The sequence below is a fragment of the Rhopilema esculentum genome, chromosome 11 (assembly GCF_057945365.1).
Source record: "Rhopilema esculentum isolate cy_ngs chromosome 11, ASM5794536v1, whole genome shotgun sequence".
Lineage (NCBI taxonomy): Eukaryota > Metazoa > Cnidaria > Scyphozoa > Rhizostomeae > Rhizostomatidae > Rhopilema > Rhopilema esculentum.
This window is the reverse complement of record NC_142825.1, coordinates 3,576,236-3,599,241: the sequence shown is the minus strand read 5'-3', so window position 1 is coordinate 3,599,241 and position 23,006 is coordinate 3,576,236. Positions and strand designations below refer to the sequence as shown.

The following is a 23,006-nucleotide window of genomic DNA, read 5'->3' as shown; positions in this document are numbered from 1 at the left end:
AAAAATAAAACTAATCCTCTTAGAATCCCGAATAAAACTTGCACAGAAATGAAACAACTAATACATACAGACAATTTTCTAACTGGAAGATTTTTTGGATAAAACTTTTTGTCCTTCAAGAATTCCATTTTCAGCTGCCATGTTATCTTGCATAAAAGTGTTGGTAATGTAACTGGCAATATGGAAATAACGTGCAATCTAATTTGATATCTTTAACAATTTGTCAAAACTTACTTGTCGGTAACAAATAAATAAGCTTTCTGTTCAACCACAGCATGAGCGAAATAAGAATCTGTCTTGGCGAACCTCCCCTTTTCTGCTTCCTGAAATTCGATCAAAATATTTTAATAGCTACAAATCGACGGGTTTTTCAACAATTAGTAGTGAAATTTTTAAGTAATCATGAGTCAACTCATGAGCAAGAATCAACACTTTCCATGGAATATCGGGGTCTAACTGTGTTTGCAAAAAATTAAAGGTATTTTTATTTTTATATCCGGCTATGATGACCTATTTCGGCAGATTTACTTCGACTATATAAAACTAAATACTAAAATTATGAAAGAACGAAATAAACATTCTAAGAGAATTGCTTTGAGATTTTCTTATTGAGGAATTACGAAATGGTACCATTGAGGTATGGTTTACAAGTCAATAAAGTAGAACCAACACATTCAAATATCTTCCTGAGCTTATGCAAATAAAACTCTAGGTTAATCAATACTATTTTTGGTTTGCGTAGACACTTGTATCGATCTTTCAGTGTTTAAATGCAGCTTTTATGATGATGATGATGATGATGACGACGATGATGATGATGATGATGATGATGATGATGATGATGATTCACCTACATCAGTTCAGCTACAAAAAATATGCTAAAAGTAGGCAAACTGCGGACTGTGAAGGCATTCCTGCTTTTACACTGCCCCACCAATAACTTCGACCCAGTGAAGTGGCTGCGATCTTTTTCATCCTTCTAGCCATATTTTCCTAAATCGTCCAGTTTGAATGTAATATTATAAACTATTTAATTCATATCTGCTTACCATTAATATTTTATTCCCCTGGGCTTCATAATCAATGTACGGCCGCAATACCTAGAAGATTAATTGCTTGCTGTAAAATCTTTTTCAAACAAAGATTTGATAAAGCATATTAAGCCTAGAATATAAATATTTTAAAGAAAGATAATGACATCAAAAGAATCATAAAGAAGCCGGCGATAAGTTGGGACAGATTACTTTTAATATTAAAGTAAGCTGGCCTTCAAATGTTAAATATAAATGGACGATCAATGTCGGATTGCAATAAAATCATTTTCAAATTCATAATCTGGTACTCAATTGAAGCCATAAATATTCTGTTTCTGTTTGAACTTGACTGAATTGACAATTGGTTGGATCAACTATCATCTACGAGATAACGAAATAAGCCTCCAAATATCAGCATTCGATTTCTAAATTATCATGGATACTGCTCATTTATAATTGATCCACACTGCAAAAGTAAATTAAACACATGTTTCACAATGCTGATAACTTCTTATAACTTCTTCAAAGGTGGCAAGAAAAAAGATCTATTAAAATTCTAGACGTAGTAAGCTTGTATAGAATATTTCTTAAATTACATCAAAAGCAAATTATGTTTTCCTAGTTATCTGTCGCGAAAGCTTTTAGGGCAATGAAAAAAGGGGACAGACGGGGGATATCTGAACAAACCTTGTTGTGACGTTATGATTATAAATTTTGATGTTGAGTGCAGTGTAGGCAAGTTTTGAAGAGATGGAACGTTTCCTTATTTTCAAAAGCAAAAACTGCCATCAAAGACTGTTTTAGTTGTGGAAAATGATGGATTTGTTAAAGTGTTCTTTAAATGAGTGTCCCGGGCATTTTCGATTTTCAAGTACACAAAGAACAGCACTGTAGTACAGTACACCCGTCAATTTTCAAACGGCCATCACTTTGAAATACATGTGTGCGGAAACCTATCTTTCTTGGGCGAACTTCGTCCTTTCTGTGATCTGTCATTTTCTAGCATTTCATATTTTTGTGTGTTGTAAGTAAAACGAAGAGGCAAAATAAATTGTCTGGTCTTTTTTTTCGAAAAAAAAGCGCGTGAGAATGGCAGTGCCAATAAGGTTGCCCAGTTATCTTCCTTGTGTAAAGAAACATTTCTCTTGGTTGGTGGGTGACCCTGTGACAGTGGCAATTTCCTGGCTCAAAAACAGGATGCTAATGTATTCGAAAAAAGCAAGCAGACGAGGCTGAGTCGAAACAACATTGCTCACCTTATCTGCGTGGAAAACGCGGGACAGTCTGAGTCGATACACTTGCTTCCTCCCACCAGCAGTACTAAATGGAATAAAATTGAAGTTGATAAAAAACAAGAAATGGTAATACCATAAAGCAGAAGAGACTTGTTTTCGATGAGTCCAATAAATGCCAAATGAAATGATCTTTTTATATCAGTAACAGACTGTGTAGCTGGATAACTGATTCACAGATCAATATTTCAAAACACTTTGGTATCAAAAAACTCAAACATCCAGCAGGACACCGGCTGTGCTACCCATTGACATAACCCTTTCCTGACTCATCATTAGTCCTTTACTAAAATCCTCTTACCAAACTTGACACATCCCGCCCCAGTTAGATAATTTGGAAAAGCCCCCGAAGACTTCAAGCACTTAAACTCCATTTAGGCCTTTTCGGTATGGAATTTGCATTGTGGGAAATTGTAGCGCAAAGGTTCTTATGGGAATCAGGGTCTCTCCTTACCTCTTTAGCCCTTCGAAGGTACTGCTCGCCATATCTACCAGCCCCCCTGTGGGCCTTGCAACGACCCCAATCAAACCTTTTCCAACACCTTTGAAAAACCCAGCTGCACCTTCCGCCTTCGCACCTTAAACACAAGACAAATTATCAATTCTACCTTTTGACTTTTATGTACAGACATTAAACACAGGAAAAGAATTTAACAATTACAAAATTTAAAGAATAAACAATGGCCTTTATTTATTTCTATATTCTTGGATAGCCACTATCATATACTAGAACGGCACGCAGAGCACAGGGAATTCATAAAACTTTCTGCAATACCATACTTTGTAAATGTATAATGATTATTAGATTAATAAATTATGTCTTAGAAACTAGAACGGTCATTTTGTTCATTAAATTAAATTTGGTGCTTATCCAGAAATGAAGTTGGTTAATATTAATTAACCTTTATATGAACATTAAACGAATAAAAGCGGCGGTGAATTGAAAAAATGCGAGAAACTTAGTGACTGAATCAATATTTAGAATTCTTAGCAGAAAGTCAAACGCTTTTTTTAAAATAAAAATTAACTTTTTATAGGCACACACATATTTAAATGCACCATTATTTCTCATTTTTTTCAAAACATTCCTTCAAAATATTCACATTGCTTAGAAGAGCTGGTGGTTTATGAAATATTCATCGTCTAATTGACGCAAGAAAGATTTTAAACCTGGCTGGCTATCTTTATTAAAGAGTTAAGATATTATGGTTAGTAATTGAATTGGTAATTCACTAAAAATCATCATGATTTAGTTACCTTCAACAGGCTTTGTGACAATTCCAGTAACACCAGAAAATAGTCCCTGGGTAGAAAAAAACAAAACTAACGTGGAGAAACGAGTAATTTTCGAATTAAACTTTGACCCAAGTTCCGCGATTTTTCAATGAAAGATGACTCGACACACAATGCAATGTTAAGAGGTTATAACAACTGGGTTATTTTGAATAATGGCCCACCTTAACGAAACTTTTTCCTCCTTTAGCTAATCCTTGTCCAAGGTTTGTAGGTTTCTGGCTCATCTGTTGTCTTCGCTTTTGTTGATACTCGTCATCGAGGGTCAGTGCAGCCAATCCTTTCCCCACTGTCCCAGTTATCCTAGAAACAGCTCCGGCAGCGCCACCTTAAGCAAGAGACAAAACGATGAGTTAGCCTGAAAGATGCAGAAAGCGAAATTGCAAATTGGTTAGAGCACTTTACTGAAGGCCAGGTTTGGATGTCCGCTCTCCCCCGCTCTCCTATTCACCCTCCACAAAATCTTTATCTAATAGCGATTTTCTTGATCAAGACAAGTTTTCTCCCTACTACGAAATTTTCTAACGAACGGATCATATATTGAATAGATCTTAATTACTTGCACAAGTTTATGTAGTAACAACAGATGACTGTAAGATAACTTGTTTAGTAACATGTTCAACGAAACACCGACAGCCCTAACGGGCCTTCAGTTAAACTCGTCCGATTAAATTCAAAAAAAGAAAAGCATTTCTCCATAATAACGCCAAGTATGAAGCGATGGTTGAAAATGTGGCCATTAAAAACTACCAACCGACAGTTCCACCAACAAGACTCTTTACTCCAAGTGCCAAGCCTTGGGCAAATTCTTCTGGTCCTTGAATCAAGCCCTAAAATCAGAGACAATAAATTCTAAAGTAAGGACCCAATTTACTTTACTGAAAGGAAAGATCGAGAAAACTTTTAGGGATCGGGGCGAACTCTGGATGAAACCCTGAAGATATGTTCTACCAAACATCTCTACTAGCATGAACAGCCACTTTCTATGAAAATGAATAAACCACTGCTATTGTCGTTGATAGGTTAACCATCAGATGGTGTGTCTATTTATTACCTGGTAGGGTTCGTAGAAGAAGTTTTTGGCTCCAGTTGTGATGCCAGATATAAGGCCAAATGGATTTCCAAGCACGTCTAAGCCAAACACGAGCACATAGAGCTGTTTGATGGCCTACAAGTAAACAAAATATGTGTTGAACATTGTCTTAAGTCTTCCATTTGTATTGGCGGGAAAATGTGTCAGATTCAGGACGGAATAATCGATTCTAGATTTTGCAAAATTATTTTCTGACTGGCAAACATTTTACAGACGATAACGTGTCTTCTTTCATCAAGGGTTGTACTTCAAATTCTGCAGAAAAGTTGGTTAGACAAACCACGTCAAAGAAGTACGAGTCAGTACCATAAATGGAAAACAGTTACAATCACGTTCTTGTTTGTTCCTACAAACAGGAGGGATCTTGTACCAGGATTAAAATCAGTCAAATCAGAACCACTGCCAGATAACTAGTAAAAGCCATGTGTCACATGAAAAGTTTCAAATTCCGTCGCTGAAGATTTCTATTGACCAATCTTTAAGGAAACTGGCCCTCTAGCAAGTAGAAGATCGGAGAAGAAAGGCTAAATCAAATTACCATTTAGATAGTTGGCGTCCGAATTATTACCACACAAGCATTCAGGTTAACTGCATTTTTTGCAGCTACAAATATCAAAATAACTTAGAAAGCAAACCGAAAAGTTACTAAAATATAGCTTTGAAAAGAAAAATGATTTTCAAAATCGAGTGAAGATTACCTGATGTTGGTAATGTTTCAACACAGCATCCATCAATTGCTGCTGACTCAGCAACGAAGAATCAACTTCAAAACACGCCAGTCTAAATGGGAAAGCAACTCAACTGAATAATAACGACTAGGTAGTGAGTCAAATTTTAATCTGCTCAGCGGATTTGTTCATCATTTTTCATAACTAAGCAGATTTTATCTCGAGGCAATAAATTGTCAGAGAAGCAGTATTCGAATGTGATGCAAATGATCAACTTTGCTGCGTTTAATGGACAACAGAAATTTCATAGAAGGGAATTCCGAAAGCTCCTGCTCTTTCAAATGGAACGAATTTTTCAATAAAAATCTAACAGTTGCTTTTCTTAATATTTTCTTTGATTTTGAGTCTCATTTCACGAAACCAAGGTTCTGGTATATATGTTAGCATGGAAAGGGTTGTAGCGCGTGCCTTTGTGCTGCAACCCAATTCATCGTGATCTTTGCATGGTAATTAGCCGAATTAGAAAATTATTGGCACACTGGTACCCACGTCCCACCCCCGTCCTCCGACGCTAGTACCATGTGCAATAACTATGATGTAATTAATACAAGCATTAACTGTTCCTAATGTCCTAAATTAAAGGATCTATTCCCTTGGACAGTCGCTTGTTAGAGCATTTACAAGAGACAAACTTCAGATTCAAACAGCGGACTCTCAGGCTTGGAGACATAGTCCATCAAACTTGCATATGATCGCATCAGATCCCTTAAACAAGGACAGACGTGATCGTTTTCTGGATTCAATAATTTCTAACCGGACGACCTACCGGAATTCAACATCCTGCACTTCGGTAAATGCGACACCGACACTTTGAAACAGCAGATTGATTATTGGTGCACCATGGCTTTGGTTGGCCTCTTGAAGAGCATGTCCCCCCGTCATTGAGAAGCTCACGTGAATCTGAAGGGGAAAGAAAGCAGAGTCTTGAGAAATATGACATCGATAAGCAGATGCATTGACATTCTATTCAGCATTGCATGCTATTCGGTAAATCTTCACATAAGGTTGCTACTTGCGAGGGATGAAACAGAATTATGTTTTTATAAAATAAATATTGAAAGACAAGAAGTGGCTGTACGGTTTAATACTTGCAACTCAATCGTTTCTTGATGAAACTGCTGATAGCAAAAAATAATTCAAACGTTATACATTAGATGTTTTTCCATTATACGATCGTTTCTTATTATTATATCAAGACAAAACTAACTAGCGTCAAATACAACTAATTAGGAATCCAAAGTAACTCTGGTTACGAGCCTATGACTGCAGTAATTACAACTCAAAGAGTATAAATGATGTCATAGTTGGTACATAAATTATATCTAACAAACCTTAAGTGGGGAAAGATGCAAATAGTCAAAGAAATATCTTGTGTCCTGTTGGGCTGCTTGGAATTCTGGACTGTCGGCCAGGTCCCTGACAGCAGTTTCCATATCCCATTTGTACTGCTCAATCTAAAACGATTTTCAATAAGAAATGCTCCATTAAAGTTGATAAGAAATGCTCAACAACGGTATAAATGTGGCATGACATAAAGAAAAAGGAAATAGCACTGAAAAATTATTATGCTCGAGAATACGATTTTAAAAGTCTTTCTCCGTCTTTTGATAAACGAAGAATCACTCGTTTGATATTCATCGCGAGATCTAAGCCACACTGTTGGTTTTTGAATCGACATTTTCAAAAGAGGAAAGGACACTTGGATACACTTATGTACAAGACAAGGTTTGAAAATGGCTTTGAAAAAAGCAAACATTTTACAACATACTAAAGTCTGACACTACACAGAGTATAAAACCTGAGAATCATCTGACACCACAAAGAGTATATATAAAACTTGAGAATTAGGGTCGAAATTATCAAGCTGGAAAATAAATACCCAGTTGTGGATCGAAATAGGCCAATCAGAAAAATCAGAAAGGACAAGGTTGTTCAAATTCGGACACAAAAAGTAAAGCTATCAAAATATTTTCTTGCATAAAAATGATCAAAAGGGAATTTTTCGCTGCTGCGGATTAATTTAAAATCAAAATTAATTGCTTTCGATATTTAAATTCATTGGTGGCCAAAAAGCCCAAATGACTATTGAACGAGATCCTTATTTGACACAGTACTTCTGGCTGATTTTTCAACCTAAAAAGGTACCCTCAGCGCCAATATTCTCACATATTTACTTCTCTTAAGATTTTTCTAGCTTCAGACACAATAAACCCTTAGCAAACATACCTCAGTCCCCCTTGTTTCTGCACTTGTAAACAGATCTATTAAGGCCATTAAAAATCCTTTGTCAACACGGACATCCATTTCCTGCACAAGGACTTTGAAGTAGCTAAACAAATGTAAAAGCAGTATATGCAAGCCGTGTATAGAAACGATGGTTTACAAACAAAACAAATTCAAGCATAGAGTTGAAATTTACACAAATTTTTCATCTTGAAAAACAACAAACGATCAGTGAAAGAAAAGGCCGTAGAATTAGCTTAAAGGCGTTTCGTTTTCAGATAATACATCGATATTTTGGGACGGTGCTATACATCAGGAAGGAACAAAAATTGCAAACACATATTATATTTTCTTTATTATCAAAAAAATATCTTTAGATGTTGTTCGCGATGTTTTAAGAAAGTGACTTGTTGATTGTAACATCACCTTACCTGATTTCATTCACATATTGGTTCTTACTAACTTTTGTTGTCAAACTAAGTTCAAAGAATGGTTTTGGAGCATTTTCTGCTGCAATTGATTTTGGAGGTTCTACTGGGTGTAGGACGGTTGGAAATGTTGATCCTGGGATATGGCTGTCGATCTGCACAGAAGAGAATATATAAAATTAACTTGTCAAGTACTAGCCATGTACTAGGCAAGCGAAAATGCAGATTTAAAGCAACATTTAGTATCGAAAATCACAAGTAATACGGAAAGGTATTATCAAATGAAAATATCAGATAAAATACTCAATAAAATTATCTTAGGATATATACATTCTTAACTTATCCCCTTTGTGCAAAAAGCAATGTTACAGATTGGTTGCTGCTCTACAGTGGCAACAGCAATACTTTAGGGTTTTCTCCTGGCTTAATTTTTTGCAGTGCCTTCAGGCTTAGCGGTGTCAACAGGAAAGCCAAAGGTTTTGTGTATGACGTCTACCAGCTATTTCTCCAGCAGAGGAAAGCTAGAGATAAAACTACATAAATGCCGTTTACAAAAAGCAAAGGCTGGAAATGTTTAAATAGTTGTACCTGCAGTGAGTTGATTTTTGCATGGATCTGCATGAGATTAGGAGACACAATGTACTGTAAAGAGAGACCACTGTGGTATGTCCGCCGAATTCTTATCTTTGTTGGTTTTGTTATCATCATTTTGTCAAAGTCAACCTGAAACAAAATTTTGCTAGTTAAAGCTAGGATTAAACATCGCTGCAGGAATACACAAACTAACAATTGCTAGTTAAAAGGAATATGTAACGTACTAAATACTATAAGGAGATGCATATAAATTGAGCATTTAAATACCTAATGAAGTGAAGGTCAAAAAGAAAACACAAATTGTTGCTTTCAAATCAAAATAAATCAATCATTCTTAAAATAACTGACTTATATTAACAATAATTCTATTACCAAACAGAATTATTCGAATCGTCATGATCAAACGCAATCATTAACTCATTTCTATCTTACTGTCAAACAAAATCACATAATCATTGCCAACACAATCATCCCGAATCACACAATCACCGCACTAAAATCAACCTGAAAAACTGAATCACTGCAATCACAATCAAACTACAATCATGAGATCATCATATCGAAGTTTTTAATCGACCTACTTCAAGGTCACTGATCGTTATTTTGCCACTGGCATCCGGTGACATGGATTTCTGATTCCGCACTTTCTGATATCCCTCTTCCAGGGCGTGGATCAATCTTCTGCTCATTGACTTCCATCTTTTCTGTCTCTGCTCTTCCCAATGCACGTCGCTCCTAGAATCAAGTTGATTTTAGCTTTTACGATTTGTATTTGTATTTGTTGCTACCTGGCATCCGAAGGTAGTTTTTAGGACACTGAGAAGCTATGCTTATCGACCAGAGTGTCCTGGTCCTTCCTCTCGATGTGACCACACCTCATGATTCCTAAGCCTGGAATTACAGAGAGCTGGCGACTCTCCCCACTTTGGGTGAAAGTTTGGTCATGTCAGGGACACGAACCACGAGCCACCATTTTACTTGGGCAATCATTAACATGTCCAAAAATAAAAAGAAACAAAAACATAATTCATTCGGATAAAAATTATTGTTGAAACAATAATTTTTTTAAATATTTAAAAGAACATTTTAAATTGGCTCCCATGGAATGGCAGGAGGTTTAGTTTTATTTGATTATAGCCTGACGGTTCCTTCTTCTGATAAAAATTATCTGTAATTTCATCGTGGTTTACAGTCTTTCAATGAAACGTCTGATGTAACATAAGGTCGCCATATGGAACTTGGGTTTTCAAATAAGAAGCATTTGATTAGCATTGCAGCTTGTATTGTGGGAAAAGGTGAGCATTTATGAAAAATTAGTATGACTGACACACGTGTGTAAAAAAACCAAAAACGTATAGAATGATAATTAGAGTTGGTTTATAAATTATATTTTACCATTTCCAATATATATTATATTTTTAGTCAAAAATAAGTAAAGAAAACATGAATAGAGGTTGTTATTTTAACCCACACCATGAACGAGTAAAACAAATTCTAAGGTTTCATCAAACGGTCGATGTACTTTGTGATCCAGTCTGACTTGTATATCAACACTGTGCAACGAAGCGAGTCTGGCAGTACATTTAATATTGTACTCATTCTTTATACACAAAAAAGTATCAGCTGATATCACGGAAAAGGTGACAAAGTCAATGGTTATCTGAACGTACTTTCTGATACCGACGTATGCAATATCAAGCTTTTTGTCTACATCCACCAACGATAGACCGATGCTGCGCAGGCTTACTGAAATATCCTGCGTTGGGCGCAACGTCTGCTCCTAAAAGTGAATTCACAATAAAACAATCTTAGAAGCGGAAAATCAAATAAAAAACGACATAAAAACATGAAAACTTAAGAATTATGTTTTTATAGTCGAAATGTATGCTTTTTTTAAAACTGAATTCATAAAATCAACGTAGCTAAATATGGTACTCCTAAATCTCGCCAAGATTCAAGTTCTTTATAAATTTACAATAATTAATATTAATTGACAAGAGTTTGTTAAAATTTGCATGAACAGACACGATAAGTCTAAACCGTGGCTAAATCTTCTTTATACTTTGACTGAAAGGCTGAAATTTGGTAATTTTGCAAATATATGTTATAGATAAACAAATATATATGAAGGAGCACTGTACACATACTTGGCTGGCCTTGTAGGCCAACTTGAAGTCCTCTGTGAACAGTAACACCCTTTGTAGTCCATCCAGGAAACTGACCCAATAGACTGGTTTATCATCAGCTGACATTCTGCCGAAGCCATTCTGAAAGAAAAGTTCCAAATATTTCCAAAATATGCTCTAAGACCATACGAAAAAGAGAAAATTTTGATAGCAACTATACTTGGGGTATTTTTTGACCAAAACAAGTACTTTAGATTAACACCATAAAAAGGAAAGCAGTCAAGTCCGAAGGGAAAGTAGAAAGTAGAGGTTAGAGGCTTACTGATATCAGAATTACTGATCGCTGATGTGGCAAACATTCATTCTACTTTTTCAATTTTGTATATACTTACAACATACAATAAACTAAATTTTACTTGTTCAGATATCTAGATAAATTTTAACAGTTATCGTACACGACTTAATATACTAAATATTTCTATTGTTTAATAAGAGAAAAGTCAGTAAAACGTATTTTCAGAATGACACAAAATGTCTGATACAATCATCAACATATAAAACACTGTGTAGTGATCAAGATGTTTCATTTTTTAACTAACATCCTATTTGCTTTGCATTGCGCAAAGTTGTTTCATTTGTCAGAGCTTTATCCAGCCATCTGACAAATAAACGTGGACATCCTTAAAAATATTACCCTACCTTATCTAATGATATAGTTTCTGTCGTGCTCTTGGGCTCAATGAAACTGCAAGTCAGTTCGTGGCTCTTCATTGGGTCATCCCAAGTATACAACACGGATTGTCCGTAGCACAAAACCCACGTCTTTTCAGCTTCACTGCAAAATATGCGATCAACATTATAAAGGTGGCCCCAGGCATATACAAATGTAAAGAGACTGATAAAACAAAAACTGACACGTCGAACCCCCCCCCCCCTCCTTAGCTGCTGATTAGCAGGAGGTAAACTGCCTCAAAATCTCTTGTTAATTTGAGTAGGTAAGCGAAACTAGCTGAGACTGAACAAAAGTAGCGAACGGGATAACTCAAACGTACTTACCTCTGTTTGTAACTGACCATGCTTATATTTGGACAGTAATTCTCTATGCGAACAGGAGCAGCCCCCTCAAAATAGGGGCTGAATGAAAGAATAGAAGCAGAGTCCTTTTCTTGGAAACTCACACAAACTCCCCCAATCTGAAAAGATAACAGAAAAAGGGGGTGAATTTCACGAGTTAAACTATGAGTAAAACTGATTTGGTTTAGAAGACAGTTAAACATTACTGAGTTAAGAGGGGACACCAAATAGTTACTTTCTGGAGTCACATTCCTCTTCAGCTGCAAAAAAAATAATTTATCATTGGTTTCTCAAGCTTCTTTGGATTGTACCTGATTCCCTTCGCCCTCCTTCTTGTGCAAACTTAAGAATAACATACCAAGACATTTCCAAAATTACTTTACAGGTATTGGAAATAGGTATGAAAATGTATTGCAGCATACCTCATTGTTTATTTTCAGTAGCAGGGTCGTTACAGGAACTGGGTTGAACTTGATTGACTCTCTTCCATTCACATTGATGTAAAGATTTGTCGGAGGCAGAACCGAGGGCCAAAATGGAATAGACTAAAGTGCGGAACAAAAGATATTGAATCATATAATATAGGTAAGGCAAGTGAAAAGTGAGAGAAAATACAACTGGGCCATGAATACAAATACAGCTTCGCCGGTGAAATGCTGAACCATGTTCTTTAGGGTTCAAGATTTTATCATGATCAAAAATTGCGACAGAATTTTTCGTAGTGTGGTCGGTAAATATGTGACAAAGGAATTTAAGTGAAGTATGGTATATATTAAACTGTGATAAACAAAATCAAAGAGTTGTTTGTTATTTAAACCAGTGACAATGAGAGATGGCCAACTGGATCCATAAAGATATAAGAGCAGGGTTGCGCTTTCAAATATCATTACCTCGCCAGGTTTGATGTCATGAAATTCTGCCACTTTGGCATCAGCCTCAGCTAAACTGATCAAATGCTAGGAAAAAGAGAGGTTAGATTAATAGATTAATAGATAAAATTTATTAATTCACATATTATAACTGTCATCAGATCATAGAGATATGACGTCACAAAAACTTGACGTTAGATATGGCGTGAATAGTGTAAATTGGCATTGACTGTTACCTCGGTGTGATTAGAAAGCATGTGGAGGGGCGTCAGTGTAACAATCTTGGTCAAACTGAAGTAGGACAAACTGATGCCAACACCAATCTGAAGATGAAGTAAACAAACGTCAAACGAATATGATATTTGAAGCCACTGGATGTTCGTCTTCATATGCAATTCCAAGTAACAAGTAATTCACTGCAGATTTAGCTTAAAATGACATCATCACTCTGATTTCCGACATAGGCCATGTTTCTGTCTATGATTCCGTTATTAGCAAGATTTAATTTCTATTCTTAAAGAAACACCAAATGCCATTTCTCACTTGAAGATTAATCACAGATACTTAGATAGAAACAAAAAAATAACATCAGCTATGGGGAATCAACGAATTGTTTTTGATATTCTATTTTGTGTTACCTCGTATGTTTTCCCATGTTTACCAACTGATTTGACAGAACCATCGCTTCCAATTGTATCGACGGAGAAATCACTCGACCATTCACAACCAGAAACACAAAGCTTCATCTACAAAAATCCACAGAAAAGTTCATCAGGCGCTAGGTTTTGTTGAAATCTCGAAGTAAAACTCAATCAAGCACGAAGATACAATGGGCTTTTGGTGGCAGTTTAGACTGACAAAAGTAAACAAAATAGCTTAGGCCAGTCAACGTATTGAACAACAGCATAAATAAACGAGTAACTTTTGCAATAATTTGCGAATTATCTAAAAATGAAGCCTACCTTTTTATTGTTTCCTTGTACCATCAACATAAATGTTTCGGGTGACGATCCATTATGCTTGAAAATCCTCGGCTCTCCACTCGCCTAGATTCAAAATGGCACTTTACATACTCAAAAAGACACGCACTTGTACAATTACTTCACCTAGGGACATTCAGGTAATTTCATCTTGGGACTTTCATAAAGAAAATTCTCTAGTTCAGCACTTTAAGTATTTTTGCTACTTGCAAACCAGCTAAATGCAAAATTCTAGTAAAAAAATTTTAGGCGGTAAAGAAGAGTGCTTAAATACCGTAAATCCTCGAATTACCCCCCTGGGGGCTTATTTATTTTTGATATTTTTGGATGGGGGGCTTATTCGAGGGGGGCTTATACGAGGGGAGGGGCTTATAAAATTATTGTAGACATTAAGAAGACATTATTAAAAGACCTCGTTTATTTATTTATTCGAGGAGGGGGGCTTATTGACAATTTGTAGTTCTAGAGTGAGGGCTTATTCGACGGGGGGCTTTTTCGAGGGGGGGGGGCAATTCGACGATTTACGGTATACATTATGTGACTTCAATACATACAAACTACGAGGTTGGGTCGTGTTTATGTCAAACAGAGGCTAATATATGTCAATATAAATTAAGAGATCACCTGGTATTCGAGGGCTCTACCAGTTTTGTTCACAATCCAATAAGGACTGTAAAACGTAAGATGTTGACTTCCTTTGTCGTTCACGTAAATTCCAATCTGAACAGAAATTGCTGATAATAAGTTTCTGGTAAAAAAAATTTATCCTATTCGCTACATTACAATCTTTCTTATAAGAACAACGAGTCTTGGATTGTCTGAAAAACAGTGTGAGAACATGCCAAGCACCAGAGGAAAATTACAAGAAATCAATCTGAAAATTTTCTCTCGTGTTAAAATACAGAGCAAATATTGTCAGCTAAAAACCATGCAACTGATAATGTCATGCAAGACTGCCATTCAGGGGTCTTGGAAACAACTTACTTGATATTCATTTTTTTTAGTAAACAGTAATATTGCAATTAGAACAATATTAAGAACACCTGAGCCTTAAAATTATGCTAAAAATGAGAACATCGAGTCTCGAGAAAAATCATCTTTTCTTTTATAAAAAAGAGTTTAAGTCTTCAGAATAGATCTGATTAGCTACTTATATTGTTCAACAGTTTTGAATTTTAACTAAAAAAGTTAACGTTTCGACAAGGTTGCTTTACAGTAGCTGACATTCTGATATTATATAGCAAAACCATTATACCAGTATGAACGTTATCACCCGTTAATAGGAAGAGAGAATAAAATGCCTGATCTTGCCACGAAACAACTCACGTGGCTATCAAAACTCAAACATTTTATTTGCTTTCTAACGACAAATTTCCTAAGAATTGCCAGGAAAACAAGTCAACTATTGATGACCTACCCACAATATATCATCTCCTTCTTTTGGCGTCAGTTTGATCTTTTTTATCTCGTCGTTTTCTTTCTTTTCCTTCAACGAAAAGCTGCCACTCCATTCTTTGCCAAGGTACCCAGACACCTAAAAGTCGTAAACATTGTGAAAAGACAGAAGCATATAAAAGCTTGCCTCACATGAAATACTGAAGTGTACTGAAAGACCAATAAAAAGAAAGGGAAGTTCAAATAATTTAAAAATCGGTCATATAATGGGTCATGCTGTCCCATTTTCCTGAATGCCAGTAGACAAAATCCTGAACTGATCGTCAAAATTTCCTGAAGGTCGTTTAAATAAGGGCGATTCTTAATCACAAATGTCTTTGTAAGTAGATTTGCTCTTCCTACGACAGTACCCCTCTCCTTAGCCAGGAAGTTACTGGTCAAATGTCAGTATTTTAAAATGAGCTGAATTATTAGTGAACAGGGTGGCTGAAGAAATGATAAAAGCAGGCAAGCTTTTTCTTCGCTCAAGCAAATATAAAAGCTACCCATCATATGATTTCAATCGAGGTCTGCTTCAATAAGAGGTCGAGATTAGTCACCTGTAGCTCAATGACCGGCATCTGAGCAATGTCAGCGCTGAAGAGAGGCCAATTCTCGCCTCCTTTCAAAGGTTCAAAATTGAACATCCCCTAAAAGAATAAAACACTTTCAGTTGCAGTAGGCCGCCACAAACATGCCGTTCTTCCACTCGATACGCCGTTACGCTTTCTACTGAGTATGACGCTTCATGATTACGCTTATCAATGAGAATTCGAAATTTTGCACTAGGCCTATAAGCTACTAACATGACCGCAACCTTACAGTTTCATCAACAAACCTAAAATAAAATTCTCAAAAATATCAAGGATTTGTTAAATGTAGCGGAGCAACAAATTGAGTAGATATTCATCTTATTAATTAAAGTGATACTCAAAACACACAATTGAATACCAAATTACTAACACCGGGAAACAAAGGCCTCGGTAAAATACAAATGTCACTGATGACAACAAACCGTTGATCGGTAAAGAATGTTGGTTGGAAGGTAGTTGTGAAGCACGACAGTCGGATGGCAGTGGAAAGTAAACTTTGGTGCGAATCTCTCCAAGCCAGAAGTTGATGAAGTGTAAACTTGTTCCTCGCAGACAATCTGGTATCAAAAAAGGGACGCTTGTATTTTTCGAAATTTCGGCAGACTGACTTTAATTAAAAATTCCAGTAAAAAATTACATATTGGGGTTCATTGTTTCTTATATAGAAGAAGTAGTCTATATCTTCTATTGATGCTGCGATAGCATAAATCTTAAGGCTGTTAATGACAATTTATGAATTCGAGGCTAGCATTCTTTCCATAACATTATCATCATAATCACGACTTCAATAAAACAAAATAATAACTTCATAGAACTGGTTTTTGTCTTTTGTCTTAATTTCATATGAACGAAATGCAACATAAATAAATACATAAAACCTGAAACATTGAATATTTATCTTGTTATACATTATATAATTACCACCTTAGCGAATGAAAATATGAAATCCAAGGCTACCTGAATATATAATGGCTGGCTTGATTCGCCTCGGCATGTGAAAAGCTTTCTTGTTTTTCGTTCACCAAAACTTCCCCATGATATACCCTCCGTTGTTTCCTCGTACCTTGGAATATTGATTTGAAAATTGAGTAACTGTGTGAGATGCAAATAATGCCTGCCAAAAGTCTTGGTAAGCTTCAGTGAATTTTTCAGCATTTTATACTGCATCCCCCTCCAACTCCAAACAATGTTTTGTTATCCAAAGTGTGGCCCATTGGGTTCCATTACGATAGGTATGATATTCAACTTTTAAACAAACATTGTTTGGGGGGAGAGGGGGTGCGGTGTCGGTTACTAGAAACTGGTAAAAAAACACTTCAGCAACAGGGCGTTCAAGAGACTTTGAAAATGAATTCATAAAATATAATCTACAAGTCGAAATTTCTCACAGTCAGACCATTGCCCAACTTTATACTTATTTTGCTAATACTGATTGGCATAACATCCAGCAAATAAATTTGATTGATTGATATTACTCTAGTGTCTCTAATAGAAAGGTGGAGGTAATGGAAGAGGGTGTTCATTCCGACCAGTTTTCAATAGAAGGTGGTGCTAATAGAAGTGGGGTGTTCATTCCGACCAGTTTTTAAAAGAAGGGGGTGCTAATAGAAGGGGGTGTTCATTCCGACCAGTTTTCAATAGAAGGGGTGCTAATAGAAGGGGGTGTTCATGTCGGCAATCTTTTTTTGAAATCGAAGTACCTTTTAGAATATACAGTCAAAACTTGGTTTCAGTTTCTTGCATAGTTTTAGAGAAAATTGCAATCATACAAAGATAAATCAAATTTACAGCTTTTAACTTCCAAGTCAAAAATCATCGGTTTCCTTTGTACGGTTGAGATTTGACAAAAAAACTGAGCAGAAAGTATGCCTTTTTTCTTCTTTTCTAAATTTCCTGCTTTGATTACTAAAGAAAACAACGAATAATGAAAATCAAATGACTTGATTTGTAGAATAAAATAGAAGGGGGGTGCTAATAAGCAACGGGGAGAGGGCAAATTCTTCTGAAATTAATACACGGGGGGGCCGTCTTTTAGATACACTGGAGTACATTAACAACAGCAGTGATGAATGACCTTTCGTTATCTATTGCCATAAAAATCTCACCCAAATCCGGCCGGTTTCATAAAGAGTTTAGCGTGATATGCAACCATAAGGGGAACCGAAAATATTTCGTTTCGCTTGACAGTCGACATGTGTTTGATCTTTTTGTCTTTGTTTTCATACGAAATATCAATCGGCATTGGGAAATGGTTGCGTACCTAAACAGAGAGAGATAATTTAACAAAAATGATGCTTTACAAAGTGATTTAATGCTAAGAGAAAGGAAGATTCAAACAATTTTACAAACATAATAAACTGGCAAAGAACCACAGTGTGAGAAGTAAGTAAAATATGAAAAAGTAATTCAAATCTTCTGCTAGTGCTATTCTTGACTTGACTTGACTTGACTTGACTTGACCTGACTTGACTTGACCTGACTTGACTTGACCTGACTTGACTTGAGAAGTTGGGATAGCAAATACGGATAGGATACTATTGCCTTCATATGAGGGGAACTTGACTCAAGAACGTAAATGATATCAGATAGCAGGGGTTATGCTATAAGGTAAAAAATGTAGCTCATGATTGGAAAGCAATAAATGGATATTTGGAAAATACTTGCTTGTAACGGAGACCGAAGAGTGACAGTTCGCTGTCCTTCAGAAGCATCAATATCAACCACAATGGAATAATTTGTGCCAGGTCCAGCAAGAAGCTAAGATAAAACAAGTTAACATGATTCGAAATTGCTAAAAACCTTACTGTAAGTTACGGTATAAAACAACGTATTTCCTGATAGTGAGCTAACTTCAAACCGGATAGCTACATTGACTAAAGCATTTTTTGACTTATTCTTCAAGTAGGGTACTGACTTTTTACAAGCAAAAGGGGTCTGAAACTAGCATGTAAATGACGTCAGTAACTTAAAACGCAATACTCAAGCTTCATTATACAAGATTGATTCCCCGCATTCATGTCTGGATGGAATCAATATGCATTTAAGTAATGTGAGATGCTATAACCAACATAGTATTCTCAGAATTCAAATTGCAATTAATTTGAGGCTTACGTTTGATGGGACAATATCATACAAAATAGAGCGATGACGTTTGATCGCGATGTCTTTGATTTCGTGGTATCCATCAACCTGCAAATAACAAACATGGTATTAAAAACATTTATTCAGTAGGATGATTGTGTGATTGTTATGATCAAAGAAACGATTAGAGTGATCGAAATCGTCACCTAACGATAGACTTTAGTGTCAAGGTACGTTTGGTCAGTTACTGAAATGGCACAATTAGAAATGAAACTCTTAAGCTGTCAGCAGCCGTAATGAATTGTCATAAACTAGTCATTCTTGCAAGCAGTAACATATAAGTTTACCTTGACAGTAATTGTTGGAACAGGAACCTTGGCATACTTGGAAACTCTTCCTGATTTTGCGAACACATCTGAAAATGATGACTTAAAAGTCAACGAGACCGATTGATTATGTTCCAATGTCATTTTCTCCTGACCATTAACACACTGGAAGAACAAATGTGACATAACGAGCTTGTGGTAATGTGACATAAATGAGTAGCCACTTTTCAATACAAAAAGCTATTTGTATTATTGGTGGCACGGTACTATTGCAAGAGAAATCTACTTTGTTGAAATGGGAAGTCATGGATTCAGACCTGTCAACCTTAAATTTTCAAATTTTTAGATTTTCCTAAAGAAAAACAGGGAGATTTGGTCAAAAACAGGGAGATCACAGTAATTTGTTAAGGGAATAAATATACCTGATAAAATGTTGTGCTCGGCAAACAGTTTATGACAAAAGTGATCATGAGAAGTATCTTCATAATAACTTTTAGTGCATTTTTGTCAATCAGTAAGCACTAACAAAAAATTGTTGTCATGTGCAATTCAATGTGACCATTATATCTTAATTATACCTCTGTAAAAAGAAAACATACACAATGGACCTGTCTTTGAAGCATAAGATGCGCAGTTCAATCGAACATTCGGTGAAGAATCTTCCTAGGCATTCTGCTAGACATCTTTGAAACCGGGAGAAAAATTTTAAAAACCGGGAGACCGGGAGAAAGCAGTCAAAACCGGGAGTCTCCTGGCTGGACCGGGAGGGTTGACAGGTCTGTGGATTATTTGGTGGATGGTCACAGATCTCAACAACAACTGCTATTGAGGACTCCGCCTTTATAAATTGACGAAGACAGAAATTGCCTAGATTCAATTGTATTCAAGAATCATCAAATGTCCGGCATTATTATTATTAGCAGGAAGGGTCAGGAAAATGTCCGGTAAGGGAGGCATTTAGTCTTTTCGATCCTACCTTTAGACTTGAATGAAAATAAATGAAAATATCCAAACAAACAAACAAACAAACAAACAAACAAACAAACAAACAAACAAAGAAACAAACGAACGAACGAACGAACAAACAAGTTAAAAAACTAACAGAAAAATATAAACATTATGTAGACACATTATGAGGAAAATCAATAAAAAATGCAAGCAGAATGAAATATAAAAAGATAAATACCATAAGAACTTCTTCAGTCCGAATGAGAACATCTTTGCCAAGCTGCAAAGAATAAAAGTATGTTAGGGTTCATGCTTCATTTTGCATGCACATTCTAACGAGTTCTGAATAAGAATTGAAGGCAGTAATACTTTTAAAGAGCAAGTTACCATGTTGTAAACGACGAAAGGAGATTTCTCAGCGCCAATCTCAGTCGAAGCTTCCTCTTCATAAACAGCTTTACTGAAAACCTATAAAGGAAGGAAATTTTGAAAAATAAAAACTGATACGTGAAATGAATTATTGTCAGCAAGAATGCATTCGCAACTGAATTGACAAATAAGCTAAACAGCTTACTTCAGGAAGAAGGGAGGTTTCCCTGGGTCAATATCGCAACATATGTCTTGCCACTATCCACTCCGAATTCTCGAAACTTTTTCAAAACATTTTCAAAACTTCAATCCTCAGTAAGATATATTTCAGATTTTACAGAATGACAGGAATCCTACTAAGGTAGGAATATCAAAACAGCATTTTTATTTTATTCAAGTAAAATTTCACCTGGCCTAAATTTTGCAAAAGGCCTAAACTGGTTTTTGTTATTGTAAGTTCCAGCGGGTCCTTTGCATCAACCTTCAATGTTGTCATGGGAACTTGTATGTCAATTTCATCAGCCTCGTCGTCCTTTTCAACGTCAGCCTCTAATCCATTCCCGTCTTCTGTGTCATCTCCATGGGTAAGGTACTGCATAAAAGAAACGTCACAAAACTGTTAAACGACATAGTCATCCTTAACCTCCTTGACAAATTTTACTAATATATGAATGGTTGGCTGTTAGCAAATAAACAAAAAGGGTTTGAAGTCCTGTGATTCTTACAATTCAATGCAACTGAACACAGCTAATAGGTGATATTGCAAGAATCTGAAACAACACTTACAGAAATCTCAAGCTCCATTGGCCTCTGAGAACTGTCATCAGGAATTGGCTCAATCAAAGGCTCCCATTCGGCAACCTTTTCGTTGAAATACGATGCTTCGAGGTTCAGAGAGATGTTCAGGCAAATCTGCATCAATAAAAAAACAAATATTTAAGAAATAAGAATTCCTTTCACTCTACCGGCAAAAAATGAGATCCACAAGAAACAAAATCGATACATACAGGAGATGCCGAATTACTTACATTCGATGACCAGTTTCTTATATTCGCTTGCATTCTTGTGTCCATGCTCAACAGCGGCGTCAACTGTCCGCCCAAGTAGCCTTCAATTTTCAAAACGACTCCTTCAGTTTCAAGAATTAGCTGCAAAAAATAAGGTGCAATGTCATAAATACTTCATAAATAAGTTTTGATGTTGCAATACTATGTTTCTTGACCATTTACTTTTCACATATTAATTTTTTTTTCTTGCCTTAATCTATTTTTTATATCTATTTAAAGTCTTCAACAAATAATGCATATTAAAAATATCAAAACATTTCTCTATAAAAATGGTCAATTTGACGTCCTGCAAATCATTTTAGATCCACAAACTCTGTCCTTTACACTTTTCCACTACAATTTCTACTTCCAAACAAAACATTGACCGAAATATAAGCAGAGAATTATAATGTGCTGATCATAAACCAACCTGCTCTATCCGTACTGTATCAACCAGGTCATCTGTCGATCCATCTTGAAATTAAAAACCACAAGTAAAATCAAATCGTCTCTGTAACATTCGGGCTTATTCAAATCTTCAGCAATGCATACGTTTTAAAATCATTACTGCAAATGACGGTAATTTTCACGTAATCATATTGCAATGAACACACAAAGCAGAAGTTTGATTATGGAAAAGGAAAACTTGATGTTGAAAAAATTGCAAATTCCATATAAATAAAACCATTTAAAAAAGATCAAGCTACGAATGTGACGTACCAGTCTGGTCTCCTTCAGGCACAACCCTTATCTTAGACAGAGTTGTAATGATGGATGTTTCGTCAAACCGGTCTACTAGATATGTTGTGCGTTTTCTCAGATTTGTTTTAATTTCCCTGATACGACCGAGGATCATAACCTGCTCTCTGCCATGCTCTTCATCGGATGAAATCACCAAAGACCCTATTCGCAGATCGGTCGGCTTCGGCTCTACGTTCCACACAACAGCGTCAAATTTACGGAGGTTATAAACTTGTTTCTTTCCGTTCAGCATTTTTACTGTTATTTTCTTTAGATTTTTCTCGCATACAACACCTTTCTCGTAACTGGACTGAGATGATGGCACTTTGGCATATACATAACAGCCTTGGTTTGGTACAACTTTGAGATAAAAAGAAATACATTATGATGACTTAGTTTAACTTAAAACTGCAGGAAAAACTGGCATACTTTGAATTCAAGCAGACAACAGCATGTACAAAATTGACCCTGATGCAGGCCCTGCTAAAATTTTGTTCCCTGTTTTGTTTTTGCGACAGATCCTGTATGTCAACAGCGAAAGGAAATGCTTTCGTTATCATCAGTCAATTCCAGTAATTAAATCTTATTGCCATTCCCGATAGCTTTTGCTCGCAGTTTCAAATGTCTTCCACTACCGCAGCTAGGCCAGCCAAATCCGTTAAGGCGGGAAGACCTACTGTTCATATTAGCCAATCATTGAGGGGACAGACTGCCTTTAAGTGTATTCTGCATCA

General features: G+C 36.0%; 1 protein-coding gene across 3 annotated transcripts in view; it reads right to left on the bottom strand.

Moving 5' to 3' along the window:
* The window catches only part of LOC135693636 (intermembrane lipid transfer protein VPS13A), a 72,031-nt gene that overhangs the window by 4,544 nt on the left and 44,481 nt on the right, over positions 1 to 23,006 (bottom strand). For all 3 annotated transcript variants that reach the window (XM_089111647.1, XM_089111648.1, XM_089111649.1), the window contains 40 exons: positions 22,252 to 22,632; positions 21,962 to 22,005; positions 21,514 to 21,633; positions 21,272 to 21,397; positions 20,895 to 21,077; positions 20,504 to 20,584; positions 20,355 to 20,396; positions 19,190 to 19,333; positions 18,873 to 18,950; positions 18,426 to 18,518; positions 17,867 to 18,021; positions 16,719 to 16,824; positions 16,184 to 16,318; positions 15,729 to 15,818; positions 15,152 to 15,268; positions 14,359 to 14,454; positions 13,717 to 13,800; positions 13,393 to 13,500; positions 12,991 to 13,077; positions 12,776 to 12,841; positions 12,308 to 12,430; positions 11,868 to 12,004; positions 11,511 to 11,646; positions 10,833 to 10,952; positions 10,356 to 10,465; positions 9,267 to 9,420; positions 8,680 to 8,814; positions 8,095 to 8,246; positions 7,667 to 7,769; positions 6,772 to 6,894; positions 6,207 to 6,340; positions 5,411 to 5,492; positions 4,674 to 4,787; positions 4,374 to 4,449; positions 3,784 to 3,947; positions 3,584 to 3,629; positions 2,781 to 2,904; positions 2,291 to 2,354; positions 1,050 to 1,100; positions 235 to 323 (listed from right to left, as the gene is read on the bottom strand). In XM_089111647.1, the coding sequence (XP_088967773.1) occupies positions 235 to 323; positions 1,050 to 1,100; positions 2,291 to 2,354; positions 2,781 to 2,904; positions 3,584 to 3,629; positions 3,784 to 3,947; positions 4,374 to 4,449; positions 4,674 to 4,787; positions 5,411 to 5,492; positions 6,207 to 6,340; positions 6,772 to 6,894; positions 7,667 to 7,769; positions 8,095 to 8,246; positions 8,680 to 8,814; positions 9,267 to 9,420; positions 10,356 to 10,465; positions 10,833 to 10,952; positions 11,511 to 11,646; positions 11,868 to 12,004; positions 12,308 to 12,430; positions 12,776 to 12,841; positions 12,991 to 13,077; positions 13,393 to 13,500; positions 13,717 to 13,800; positions 14,359 to 14,454; positions 15,152 to 15,268; positions 15,729 to 15,818; positions 16,184 to 16,318; positions 16,719 to 16,824; positions 17,867 to 18,021; positions 18,426 to 18,518; positions 18,873 to 18,950; positions 19,190 to 19,333; positions 20,355 to 20,396; positions 20,504 to 20,584; positions 20,895 to 21,077; positions 21,272 to 21,397; positions 21,514 to 21,633; positions 21,962 to 22,005; positions 22,252 to 22,632 (4,573 nt within the window). The remainder of the gene's footprint in view (positions 1 to 234; positions 324 to 1,049; positions 1,101 to 2,290; positions 2,355 to 2,780; positions 2,905 to 3,583; positions 3,630 to 3,783; positions 3,948 to 4,373; positions 4,450 to 4,673; positions 4,788 to 5,410; positions 5,493 to 6,206; positions 6,341 to 6,771; positions 6,895 to 7,666; positions 7,770 to 8,094; positions 8,247 to 8,679; positions 8,815 to 9,266; positions 9,421 to 10,355; positions 10,466 to 10,832; positions 10,953 to 11,510; positions 11,647 to 11,867; positions 12,005 to 12,307; positions 12,431 to 12,775; positions 12,842 to 12,990; positions 13,078 to 13,392; positions 13,501 to 13,716; positions 13,801 to 14,358; positions 14,455 to 15,151; positions 15,269 to 15,728; positions 15,819 to 16,183; positions 16,319 to 16,718; positions 16,825 to 17,866; positions 18,022 to 18,425; positions 18,519 to 18,872; positions 18,951 to 19,189; positions 19,334 to 20,354; positions 20,397 to 20,503; positions 20,585 to 20,894; positions 21,078 to 21,271; positions 21,398 to 21,513; positions 21,634 to 21,961; positions 22,006 to 22,251; positions 22,633 to 23,006) is intronic.